General features: G+C 61.5%; 1 protein-coding gene across 7 annotated transcripts; it reads left to right on the top strand.

The window, feature by feature from the left end:
• Positions 1 to 304: 304 nt before the first annotated feature.
• OSBPL7 (oxysterol binding protein like 7) lies at positions 305 to 12351 on the top strand. 7 transcript variants are annotated; one of them, XR_014014053.1, is made up of 25 exons: positions 305 to 468; positions 991 to 1070; positions 1391 to 1439; positions 1695 to 1849; positions 1958 to 2083; positions 2258 to 2311; positions 2915 to 3028; positions 3384 to 3494; positions 3590 to 3707; positions 4382 to 4485; positions 4842 to 4934; positions 5019 to 5151; positions 5240 to 5334; positions 5517 to 5612; positions 6292 to 6429; positions 6994 to 7090; positions 7760 to 7992; positions 8138 to 8275; positions 9125 to 9188; positions 9278 to 9356; positions 10282 to 10426; positions 10512 to 10656; positions 10787 to 10869; positions 11080 to 11202; positions 11342 to 12351. XR_014014053.1 is itself a non-coding variant. In XM_081220198.1 (25 exons), the coding sequence occupies exons 2-25, from the start codon at positions 1026 to 1028 to the stop codon at positions 11448 to 11450; spliced, it is 2688 nt and encodes an 895-aa protein (XP_081076324.1). In that variant the 5' UTR covers positions 305 to 468; positions 991 to 1025; the 3' UTR covers positions 11451 to 12351. The 7 variants fall into 7 exon arrangements, 6 of the variants coding, with proteins under 6 accessions (XP_081076324.1, XP_081076323.1, XP_081076325.1 ...); XM_081220198.1 differs by having other exon boundaries at positions 7763 to 7992; positions 10743 to 10869; XM_081220197.1 differs by having other exon boundaries at positions 10743 to 10869.
• Positions 12352 to 12568: the final 217 nt, after the last annotated feature.

The following is a 12568-nucleotide window of genomic DNA, read 5'->3' as shown; positions in this document are numbered from 1 at the left end:
ACTGGGGTCAAGGCCATGCTAGTGTGAGCGAATTCTTCACCAGCACTAGCTTGGGGCCAGCAGCTCCCTAGTCCTCTGTGGTCTGTCTGGAGCTGTGCCCACTGGGGACTGCTCCCACTCCCAAGCTTTCTGGGCGCTGGGGAGTCGGCTCAGCCCTGAGTCCTCCGGGGAGCAGGGGGGCAGAGCTGAGCGGCTGCCCGGAGTTTGGCTGGAGGAGGGGCCGCGGGAGGGGGAGGTGAGGAGATCCGGCTAGAGGGGAGGCTCCGACGTCTCCTTCCTTCCTGGTTCCTGCTGCAGCTGCCGCCACTGCTCAGGTCCATGAGCAGGGAGCTGGCGGCTCGGAGACGGTGACTCAGAGGCGGAGCGGTGCGCGGGCCAAGGAGCACTGGTGTCCATGGACCCTGGGGTAAGGGGGCCGCGCTGGCATCAGCTGACATTCCCCAAGAAGGAGACATTCACCTGAAGCCGGCGGGTCTGCTCTTCCAGAGATGAGGGCGGGAATGGAGGTGGAAAGGGGGCACCCACCTGGCTCCCCTCGACCTGCACCCTCTCCTAACAGAGCCTCCCCTCCACCCGCAAGCAGTGAGGGGCCAGAATCCCACGGGGCCAGGAGAAGGGCACAGAGACACCCAGAGCACTGGCAGAGTTTGTTAACTTTCAGTGGCTGAATGTAGGAGTTTCCCCCCAGGTCAGCCTCCGGTAGCCTAGGCCCCTCTGCCCTGACCTCCTGGCCACCCGCACCCCACCACGTCCCTGTCCCCTCCTGGCCTCAGCTCCACCGGAAGATCTGGGCTGCTTCCCCAGCCTCAGGCCAACCTTGCCCCTCCGGTCCCCTCCCCCGTCTCACACACACAGAGCCTCATGCATTATTGATCTCCCCGTGGAGCCAGGATGACCAGGGCTGGTGCCAAGGGCGCCTGTGGGCACTGCTGCCGGACCTGTGCGGTCCTCGGCATGTGTCTCCAATGGCCCGTCCCCTGCTCTCTCCAGGTGGATGGCACTTCTCAGGAGCCCCAGGGACGGGGATGAAAGAAAGGAGGCTTGGGGCACGGGGGGACAGGGAGTCCGAGGTGGGCATCCTAAGGGGGCTATTGATGGGAGGCACAGGGGAAAATGCGGGCTGTCTCAGGCCTCAGTTTCCTCAGGCAGAAGAATGGGAGCCCAGGAACTAGAGGATATGGAGGCCAATTGGTGGGGCGCTGGGGTCAAGAGGCTGGGGGGCTCTGTAAAGGGATGAGGGCCGAGGAGCCTCCTGCCGTGGTGCTGGGGTCACAGGGGTCCTGGCGGGAGAGGAGCTGGGCTGAGATCTCACTGTCCAGTCTCTGGATCCCTCTGTCCTGTTTTGGAGCCTCTTCCTTCCCTCCCCCGCCTCACCTCTGATTACCCCCAGGGAATCCTCCAGAGAAAGCACAGGAGGGTCTCCTGGAGCTGGGGAATGCGTGAGTGCCGAAGGTGGGGCAGGGCTGACTTTTCGAGGTTTTCTTTTGGCGCCGGCCTGCCCGCTGCGCGCTCCACCTCTCTGGGCGGCGGGCGCGGAGACCTGCCCAGAGTGGGATGGGGACAGGCTTGGGAGAGGTGTGGCAGGTGAGCAGAAGATGTGCTCAGGGGCTCTCATCCCAGAGGGTGCAAGAGGGGCTGGAGGTGGGGAAGGTGATAGCCGAGTCTGTGCTAACAGGGTCTCTCTCTGCTTCAAGGGCCCCCTCAGGACAAGGTGACATCTTTCCCCTTCCACTCTTCTCTACGTCCTCAGCAGGGAGTGGCCACTCCCTTCCCCATGGACTTCCAAGAGCGGGACCCTCCCTCCCTGGCTGAGAGCACACAGTCCGCCAAGCCCAGCAATGCCCAGCAGGTCTGAGGGTGGGGAGCAGGCAGTGGGCGCGCCGAGCTTGGCCCCCAGGGGAAAAAGGCAGAGGTGGTCGCTTCACTGGCCGCTCCCCGACTCTGTCCTGGACTGCAGACCTCCGAGCTGTGGGAGGTAGTGGAGGAGCCTCGGGGCCGGCTGGGGGCAGAGGGTATCATGCCCGAGAGGCAGGAAGGCCACCTGCTCAAGAAGAGGAAGTGGCCTCTGAAGGGCTGGCACAAGGTAAGGAGGCGGGGCAAAGGGAGGGGCCACATGGGGGCGCCGGACGGGGGTGTGTGGGGTTGCCGGGCGGTACAGGGTGTTCGTGCGTCAGAAGAAACTTCTGTATGGTTGCTCTCTCCCCACATCCTTTCCTCTCTGCCCCCCGGGCCCGGTCCCTTCTGGGCAACGTCACAGAGATACTTTGTGCTCGAGGATGGGATCCTTCACTATGCAACGACTCGGCAAGATGTGAGTCAGGGCCTCGGCTGGGGGACGAGGGAGGAGTTTGGCCCCAGAGTGCCCTGCGCGGGCAGGGGGCTTCTGGAATCCCCCAGAGCAGGGTCTGAATCCCAGGGACACCAATTATTGGGTGTGGGGTCTCGGGCAGGTTACTTCCCTGGGCCTCAGCTCCTCATCTCTACGGTGGACAGAGTGCAGCCACCCACTTATAGAGTCTTTGTCTTGGTGAGGGCTCTCAGGACAGTGCCGGGCATAAAATAAGTACCCAAGACATGGGAGCTTTATCATCCTCGTCCTTGTCCTCTGCTCTTGCAGGAACAAGGAACTAAAGGCCTAGACACCCAGGCTCTCTCCAAGGAGGTGCTCCTTTCTCAGCCTCGCAGATTCCTGAGGGTGGGAAAAGTTTTCCTCAGTCTGTGACTGCCTAGAGCTCAGATTGTGACTTGACGTAGCGGGGTGTCCTGTGCGCAGGAGGACGACTGACAAGTCCTGCTGATACTGTGACTTGGGCATGAGGGTGAACCTGCTACCTGGCCCTTGAGCCTAGCATGACCTCAGTGATGGTGGCCCTGGTGGCCTAAAACCAGTCCCCCTCCGATCTCTCCACCCCAGATCACCAAGGGGAAGCTCCATGGCTCCATTGATGTCCGACTGTCGGTCATGTCCATCAACAAAAAGGCCCAGCGCATTGACCTTGACACTGAAGACAACATCTACCACCTCAAGGTGACGTCCCTGGGAGCCAGGTGGTGGCTTGGCCCCCAGCCTGTCAGAGGCACTGGGGCACACAGGAGAGAGGGACAGGAGTCGAGGGTCTGTCTGAGTTTGACCAGAAGGGAGTTCCTACCATGTACAATAGCCAATGGCAAACTGGCCCTGTTGGTTGTTGTGTGAACAGGAACAGAGCTGAAGGCTTGGACACCTGCAGAAGCTGTTCCTGCCTCCCCGCGAGGGACCTTTGCACAAGCTGTGTGCTATAGGGAGAGACCCTGCCTGCCTGCGGACCAGAGCCCCAACTTCTTGCCCCTAGAAAGCAATCCTTCCTTTCATGCATCCCTCCCCTTCTCCATCACCTCTGCAGATCAAATCCCAGGACCTGTTCCAGAGCTGGGTGGCTCAGCTGCGTGCCCACCGCCTGGCCCAGCACCTGGATGTGCCCCGAAGCCTGCTGCCCAGCACCACTCACCGGAAGGTAAGATGGGCCCTGGGGCAGCGACAGGTGATGTGGGGATTCAGGATGAGACTCAGGGAGGCAGGCACCTTCCTGACCCTTGACTCACCCCACAGGTTCCTGGTGCCCAGCTTCCGGCAGCGGGTAGTGCCTCAGCTCTGCCAGGGGTTGGACCTCGGGAGAAGGTGTCTTCCTGGCTGAGGGACAGTGATGGGTTAGACCGCTGCTCTCATGGTGAGGGGCCCCTGGCACTGCGCCTCCGTGGGGAGGGCCCATGCTATTGCATCTAGGTGGCACCAGCAGTCACAAGGAGGAGAAAATGTTACCTCCATCCCTGCCTCTGGGAGCCCCAGTCTGATGGGGGAGGCAGCCTCCGCCTCTAGGCTGATCAGGTCTCCTAGGGCCCTGCCCTGGGGAGCCTCAGGCTTACAGAGAATGGTGGGGCTCGTGCTCTAGGCATATAGACAGACCCGGACACAGGGCCAGGACTCATGAAAAAGAAGATCCAGAATGCCAACGCAGGGAGGGGTCCTGAGGAGTAGTGCCAGGGAAGGGGTGTGGACTAGAACCGGATTCCTGGAGTTGCAGGCTGTGCTGCTGGCCTGGGAGAGGGAAATGCAAACCAAGGGGGGAGAGCAAGAGTGGGAGCCCCCTGGCCTGTGTGGAGGCGGCCGAGGTAAGGTGTGGTCTGGGGACAGTGCAGATTGGGGTGCGGGCACTCCCGTGAGGCCAGACCAAAGGGTGGGAGCTGGGAACTGCTTTGGGCTCGTGAGTGGGGGGAGGGCAGCCAGTGTCGGGATTTCCGTGGCTGCCGGTGACGTCTTTGGAGGAGGAAGGGAAGCTAAGGGGCAGACTGGGGGGCCTGGCCAGTGTTGGGAGAGGGACTTCCTCATTCATCCTTCCCACAGAGCTCTCTGAGTGTCAGGGGAAGCTCCAGGAACTCCACAGACTCCTCCAGAGCCTGGAGTCCCTGCCCCGGATCCCCTCAGCCCCTGTTATCCCCACACACCAGGTAAGGTCCACGGGAGGAGGAAGGGGCCCGCCCAGGGCTCTCTCCGCTCTCGCTGTCTTCATCTCCGTCACTTCCCCGGACAGGTCCCCAGTCCCCCTTATATGCTGCGGTTTCCTGGAGAGCCACCATCTCCCCGTTGCCCCTCCCCACCGTGTCCAGACCGCCTCAGGGTTGTCTTTCTGCCCCTTTGGAGCGACCCCTCCTTCCTCCTGTGCCCGGGCGGCTGCCAGGCTGTCGGTCTTCTGCCTCCGGGATGCTGGTGTCTGTGCGCCCTCCTCCATGACCGTCTGCCTCTCTCCCGGCTCTGGTGGTCTTCCCCACCCTGAGACTGAAACTCCCTCACCTCGACTTGCCAGGCCTCGGTGACGACCGAGAGACCCAAGAAGGGGAAGCGGACCAGCCGCATATGGTGCACACAGAGCTTTGCCAAGGACGACACCATCGGGCGGGTGAGCTGGGGTGTGGGCCCCGAGATGCTGGGTGGGAGGCTCTGAAGGAGGCTGCGCCCTTCAAACCCTCCCCTTCGCCTACAGGTGGGTCGTCTCCACGGCTCTGTTCCCAACCTGTCTCGCTACCTGGAGTCCCGGGACCCCTCGGGCCCCCGCGGGCTGCCACCCCCAGACTATGCCCACGTGCAGCGCAGTTTCTGGGCCCTGGCTCAGAAGGGTGAGTGCGTGCCCTGGGGGTGGCTGGGGGCAGGCGGGGAGAGGGAGAGGGAGAGGAAGGGAGTCTGATGGCCGGCCTGCCCCCACAGTGCACAGCTCGCTCAGCAGTGTCCTGGCCGCCCTCACCACTGAACGGGACCGACTGAGGGACCTGCACCAGGGTTCGGAGCCGTCCAGGCTGGGGGTGAGGCTGGGGGCAGGGTGGCTAGTGGGAGGAGCGGGCCCGAGCCCGAGGGCTGCAGGCCTGGGGGTGGTCGCGGACCTGGGCCGGGAAGGGAGGTTGGAGGAGGCAGGCTGTGCCTGGCAGGCTGGGGAGGGCTTCACCCGCCCCATCCCGGCACCTGTGCCCTCACCCTCTCCCTGCAGGTCTCTGAGGCCGCAGCCGGCCCGAGGCGCCTCCATTCGCTGTCCGTGTCTTCCGACACCACTGCAGACTCCTTCAGCTCCCTCAACCCCGAGGAGGTGGGAGCCGGGGTGGGCTGTGGGGACCATTCCTCTGGGCCTTCTTTCTCAGCAGAAGTGAAGGCGTGGTTGGCTTTCAGACCTGAAACTCCAGCCCCTTTCACGGAACACAGGCAGCAGCCACATGTGGGTCATTTCTTAACAGCGTGCAGAGTGCTTTTACTTTTAAGTCAGAGTCCCATGAGGCAGTGATTGTTACCCTCAAGTTCACAGATGAGGAGACTGAGACTCAAAGGATCTAACTGATGGGCCCAGGCTCCCGTACTACATGGGTTTGAATCTGGCTCCACTGTATGCTGGCTTCATGACCCAGAGCCTCAGTGTCCTAATCTGCAAAGTGGGGGTAATAATTGCACCTACCTGGTAGGGTGAGTGTTGGGATTGATGGAGTTGATACACGCAAAGGGCTTGGAGCCGGGCTCAGAGTCAGTGCCCAGGCAGTGTAAGCAGTTATTGTGGAGCCCATGTCTCCTCACTTCCAGGCCGGGATCTTTCCACCAGGCCTTCCTACCCCGCTACACTCGCTCCCCTCCACATCTTCTCCTGCTCAGCAGGTCTCAGACTCAGATAGAAAAAGTCCCCAGTCACACTTCCCTCACAAGGGAGCTGTCAGGCGAGGGGAGCCCTGCCTGACTCTCCCGGCTGGGCCTTGGGCCTGACACCTGTCCCGCTCCCACAGCAAGAAGCTCTGTACATGAAGGGGCGAGAGCTGACCCCCCAGCTGTCCCAGAGCAGCGTCCTTTCCCTCGCTGATTCCCACACAGAGTTCTTTGATGCCTGTGAGGTTCTCCTGTCTGCCAGCTCTTCTGAGAATGAGGTGAGGGACCCTGGGAATAGAGGGGTGGGGTCCCGGGAGACTGGAACCTGTAGACTCCCAAGTCCTTTCTGACCACCTCGGCCACTTCCCTGGGAACACGTCCAGATCTGCTGGGTTCGTGTGGCCCTGCGTAGAAATCTCTGCTGGGGACCGTCCTTCCAGTGTGATGTGCTCCATCCCCATGGGTTCTACTGAACATGCTGCCTCAGCTGCACCCCGCCATCTTTCTGTGACCTCGTTTCAGCCTTAGCACTCCCTTGACGCTCACCCTCCTGACTCTGAATCCCAGTAATCCCCAGCTTCCCTTCCCTTAGTGTCCCACCAAGTCCCTGAGCCGTCTCCCTGCTAGTGGTAAGGCCAGGCCCTCTCCCTCCCAAGGTGGCGGGGCACACCATGATGCCAGGCCTCCCAGGGCAGTGGCTTAGGGCTCAGACCCTCCCAAATATATTCTCTTCCCCTTCCCACCAAAGGGCTAGCTGGGCAGATTCTTGCCAGGCCCTGGGCACTGTCCAGCTGCCTGGGGGAGGCCTAGTCTGCCCAGCCTGTCATCTGTCCCTGGCCCAGGGCTCAGAGGAGGAGGAGGCGTCGTGCACCAGTGAAGTCACCACCAGCCTGTCCGAGGAGGTCCTCGACCTCAGGGGAGCTGAGCGCTGTCAGAAAGGTGCCAGCCAGACGGGCGGGAGGGAGGGCTGGAGGTGGGCACAGCAACGGGGTTTGTCCAGGCCTAGGCCCCGGCCCCTTGGGAAGTAGTCCCTTGTAGTACTAGTGGGCTAATGGCTTCGGGTGCTGAGTCCAGGGGCGGCCCTGGAGGTGGGGCAGGCTCAGCCTGGGGCTAGCCTCCACTCTGGGCTTCTGCGAAGGCTTGCATGGGCCTGATAAGCAGAAGGGCCCGCTTTTTAGCAGTGTGGCTTTGTACGTGTCATTTTCCTTCTTGGAGCCTGTTTCCTCATCTATAAAATGGGCTGAATAATTTTGACATTGGTTTCTGTGCTTATGAAACGGAGCAGAAGCCAAGGGTGAGACTCAGGAAGGGCTTCTGGGGTGCAGGGAGTCTGTGTCCAACAGTGGGAACTGTCCTCTGGTTCTTAACTCTGCGGCTCACCTAAATCCCCAGGAGCTCATCAAGAATTAACCACTCCCCACCACCCCCCATCGCCCCCCCACCAAAAAAAAGAATTAGCCCCCAGCCGCCTGCCCCATAGTGAGTCGAGCCTGGGGCCTGGGAGCGAGCAGACCTAGGAGCACCTCAGGAGCTCGGGAGGCCATGGGCCTGGATGCGAGGTGCCCAGGGCAGAGTGACAGGGGGGTTGGCCCCGGGGTTGTGTTCCAGCAGGAGCCGTGGGACCACCCCGCCGCCGATGCCTACCTGCGGCCAGTGGGCCCGGGGCCGACGTGAGCCTGTGGAACATCCTGCGGAACAACATCGGCAAGGACCTGTCCAAGGTGTCGATGCCCGTGCAGCTCAATGAGCCGCTCAGCACCCTGCAGCGGCTCTGCGAGGAGCTGGAGTACAGCAGCCTTCTGGACCAGGCCAGCCGTACCACCGACCCCTGCGAGCGCATGGTGGGTCCGCCCCGGCCCCGCCCAGGCTTCGGCCGCCTCCCAGGATCCAGTCTACCGGGCCGACCCCAGGCCCCCGTCCTGGCTCATGGTAGGGTGGGGGCGGGGCGGCATCTCCTCTGACCCCCCGGCGCCCCGCCCCCTGCAGGTGTACATCGCAGCCTTCGCAGTGTCAGCCTACTCCTCCACGTACCACCGGGCGGGCTGCAAGCCCTTCAACCCCGTCCTGGGGGAGACCTACGAGTGCGAGCGGCCTGACCGAGGTTTCCGCTTCATCAGTGAGCAGGTGAGGCCCTGGAAGAAGTGGGCTGGTCGGGGCAGCCATGTGGCCAAGGCCGGGGAACACCCGGGTTTCAAGGGGCCGGGTCGTGGGCGAGAACACCCGACAGTTGGGCAGTCAAGGGGGGAGCTCCCCGCTCCTTGGAGAGACAGACTTCAAACAAGGAGGTACTGTACCATGTTCTAGAGCTGGGATTGTGGAAGCTCACAGGAGGTTATTCAGCTCTATTGGTTGCTTGGTTTTTAAATCCTGAAGGCCACGGGGAGTCACGGGAGAGTTTTAAGCAGTAGAGTGACATGCTTAGAATTGCACTTTGTAGAGAACACTCAGGCAGTGGTGGGCACCAGGGGATGGGGAGAGGCACGGAGGGCAGGCTGTGGGGTCCCTGAGTTCAAGGTTCCAGATGGGGGGCTGTTCTAATGAGGGCAAGGCCGAGGTTTTCCAAGGGTGTGTTGTGGAGATCGCAGGGTGATGATCAGCTCTGGGGGAGAAGATGATTAAGGAAGAGGGTCCTCTTGGGGGGGCTGGCTTTCAGGCAGGGCATGGGTGGAGGCCCCACCTGTCACTGCTAGAGGGCTTGGGCAGGGTCCCTGGAGGGCACCATGCACAGGGTCAGCACAGAGGGCCCTAGAGGGGAGGGAGGGAGAAGGGAGAACGTAGGGGCCTCGTGGGAAAGGAGAGGGAGATGGAATTTGGGTGGTGGCCAAGGACACCTAGACAAGAGACCTGGAACGAACTGGTCTTCTGGTTCCATGGGGAACTGGGGATGGGGTGAGGGATGTTGGGGGCCTGGGGTCAGGAGCAGACCCCAGGGTCCTCAGGAGCAGCCTCTAGAAAACTTCCTTGCTCATCAAGGTCTCCCACCACCCCCCCATCTCGGCGTGCCATGCGGAGTCTGAGAACTTCATATTCTGGCAAGGTAAAGGATGGGGCTGGGGGTGAAGCGCAGATGGGGGAGGGGCTGGAACACTCTCTGGTCTTACCTCTCCTTCCCCCACCCAACTCCAGACATGAAGTGGAAGAACAAGTTCTGGGGCAAATCCCTGGAGATTGTGCCTGTGGGGATGGTCAATGTGAGCCTGCCCAGGTGAGTGTGGGCAGCCAGGCCCAGCCCACAGGCCCTCCTCCCCAGGCTGGGATGGGGAGGTGGGAGGGACAGGAGAGAGAGGCCTGGTGTGAAGCTGCTCAGGGTGGGGCAGTGTCTGTACATTTATACCCGGGTTAACAGCAGTTGTCAATAAAGAAAGGTGAAAAGTCTTAGAGCTGGAAGGGCTCATCACGGCCATCTGATCAAGTGGCTTTCACACTTTTTAACCATGACTCACAGTAAGGAATGCATTTGAGACTTCAAGTCAGTGCACCGTAACCCATTCACTCACTCACTCACTCACTCTCTCACACACACACACACACACACACACACGCGCCTAAAATGATTCTGAAGTGATTTCAGGACTGCTCACAAACCACGTATGAAGCACCCTCATTTAGCCATGTTATAGGTGGGGAACTGCAGCCAGAGGCCAGTGCAGGGGTGGGGAAGACCCTGGACTTCAGGGTCAGAAGTCCTGGGTGGGAGTCTTGGTTCTGCTACTTAATAGTTAGACAAGCGGCAAAAAGACTTGACGCCTCAGAGCCTTGAGTCTGCTCGTCTATAAAATAAGAGTAATAAGTAATATTCGACAGAAGTGGGGAGTAAACAGGCTGATATATGTGAACAGACATATATCCCAGGGACATGGACCCCGTCTATGTTTTTACCCCTGTGACTTAGGCGCTCTGGAGCTTTCTCAGCAGATGGAGACGTGTTAGTTGAATACTTTCTGTGAAGCTGCTTTGCTTCGTAAATATGTCGGCCTTCACGGAAGGACCGTGAGCTGGAACCAGGACCCCAGGGTTCCTTTCCCAGACCCGCACGACCTGCTCTGATGAGACAGGCGTTCCCCGGCTCAGGGTGGCACTTGTTCCCCAGGGCCGGCCAGCTGCCCCCCGCCATGCTTTGTCTCTCTCAGGTTTGGGGACCACTTTGAGTGGAACAAGGTGACGTCCTGCATTCACAACATCCTGAGCGGCCAGCGCTGGATTGAGCACTACGGGGAGGTGCTCATCCGGAACACGCAGGACAGCTCCTGCCACTGCAAGATCACCTTCTGCAAGGTGGGTGGCCTCCCTGCCCCACCTGTCCGCCCCGGGGAAGGGGAGGGGACACCTCCCTAAGCCCCCTGTCCCACCCCCACCCCAGGCCAAGTACTGGAGCTCCAACATCCACGAGGTGCAGGGCGCCGTGTTCAGCCGGAGCGGCCGCGTCCTCCACCGACTCTTCGGGAAGTGGCCCGAGGGGCTGTACCGGGGACCCCCGCCGGGCGGTCAGTGCATCTGGAAACCCAGTAAGCGGGGTGCTTGGGGCGGGCTGGGCAGAGGTGAGGGCAGCTGTGCACAGTCCACCTGCCCCAGCCCCCTGCCTTCCCCCTAGACTCAATGCCCCCAAACTATGAGCGAAACTTCGGCTTCACTCAGTTTGCTTTGGAGCTGAACGAGCTGACGGCGGAGCTGAAGCGGTCCCTGCCTTCCACAGACACGCGGCTCCGGCCGGACCAGAGGTCAGTGCCGGGCGGGTGCCGCTCCGGAAGCTCCGGGCTCCTCCCTCCCCACGTGGGTTTCCACCCAGACCTGGGACTGTGTCCTTCCTTCCTTGAGTTGCCTCAGGGAGATGGGACCCGTTTGGGGGCAGAACCGGGCAGGTCCAGTGGCCTTGGATTTGGGGGCTTCTGAGAGTGGGCAGTTCCGCTGACTGCAGTCTGGATGCTCAGGTACCTGGAGGAGGGGAACATACAGGCCGCCGAGGCCCAGAAGAGAAGGATTGAGCAGCTTCAGCGAGACAGGCGCAAGGTGATGGAGGAGAACAGCATTGTCCACCAGGCTCGCTTCTTCAGGTGCCTCTGCCCCCCTCCTCCTCCTCCCCACTAGCCCCTTCCTGCTTTGAGTGGGGCCGGCAGTGTAAGGCAGCGTCTCGGGGCCCCGGCCTCAGTGCTGGATGTTCACCCCTCTTCTTCCACGGCCCCCTTCCCCCAGGCGGCAGACAGACAGCAGCGGGAAGGAGTGGTGGGTGACTAACAACACATACTGGCGGCTGCGGGCCGAGCCGGGCTACGGGAACCTGGACGGGGCTGTGCTCTGGTAGCCCAGGCCCCAGGGGCAGGAGGCCCCGGTGCCCCCCTCCTGCCCCCACCCCCCACGGACACATGGGCGAGGCCAGGCTCTCCCACTCACTGCCCTGGAGAGCAAAGGGGAAGCCCTGGCTCTGGCCCTCTCCCCTCTGCCGGCCAGAGGGGCTGCATCTCAGCCCATCCCCCACCCCTTGTTTGGGGTGGGAAGCAGTGTTCGTGCTTCCCCAGTCTTGTTGCCCCAGACAACCAGCATGTAAGACCCTCCTTGCTCTGTCAACCCTCTTCCTTACCCCCTGGGGTACTTGGGGGAGACTCCAGGCCCTCCAGGATCTGCTCCCCATTTCAGTGCCTTCCTAGGACACAGGGGACCCCTCGACGTTCCCCAGGATTCCTATGCCCAGGACTCTGGCCCCAGCTGTGAGGCTGGAGTGAGTGAAGGAGAGCGGATGGCCTTTTCTCCCACCCCCGTCCCTCCCACGCCCCATCTCCAGCATCTTCTCCCCATGCCCTGGCCCAGAGGGGCTCCCTTCGCTTGGCCCCGGCAATCTCTCCTATCCTCCCGGATCTCCTTCTCGCAAACTGCAAAACGCCTGCAGCTGCCAGCTCCTTCGTCCCTGGTCCTCAAGTGGTTTCCTTCAGTCTCAGCTCAGTGGATCCCCCAGAGCAGACAGGGCAGGAGGGGCGCCTGGCCTCTCACCCACCCGGAGTGAGCGGGCACTCATGAGAGTGTTGCTTTGTGTAGAAGAGTGTGTGCGTGTGCCTGTGTACTGCTTGCGGGCGAGCAGGATTCCTCGTGTAGGCCGGATGTCCCCTGCCGGGGGTCCGCCAGCATTGCTGCTCATTGTACCAGTCTGCCTGTGATTAAGGTGAATTGCTATGACATTCCAAACTCCAGTAAAGACTGTCCCAAACTTTGGCCTGTGACCATTCATTGAAAAACACGTGCCCTGAAGCCCGGTGAAGGCCCATAGCTCCCCACTCACCTGGGCTAAAGACCCAATGTCATCTCTCTCCCTTAATCCTCACCTCCTGTCAGTTCTGCCTCAGTGTCTCTCTGGCCCCTTCTCGTGATCGCACCTGGCTTAGGCTGGGCCCTTATCAACCTTTGCCTGGACTACTGCAGTATCCTTGG

This window comes from Mesoplodon bidens, assembly GCF_964165515.1.
Source record: "Mesoplodon bidens genome assembly, chromosome: 19".
Taxonomy (NCBI): Eukaryota; Metazoa; Chordata; class Mammalia; order Artiodactyla; family Ziphiidae; genus Mesoplodon; species Mesoplodon bidens.
Note: the sequence above shows the minus strand (reverse complement) of the source record. Positions and strands in the feature narration are given on the sequence as shown.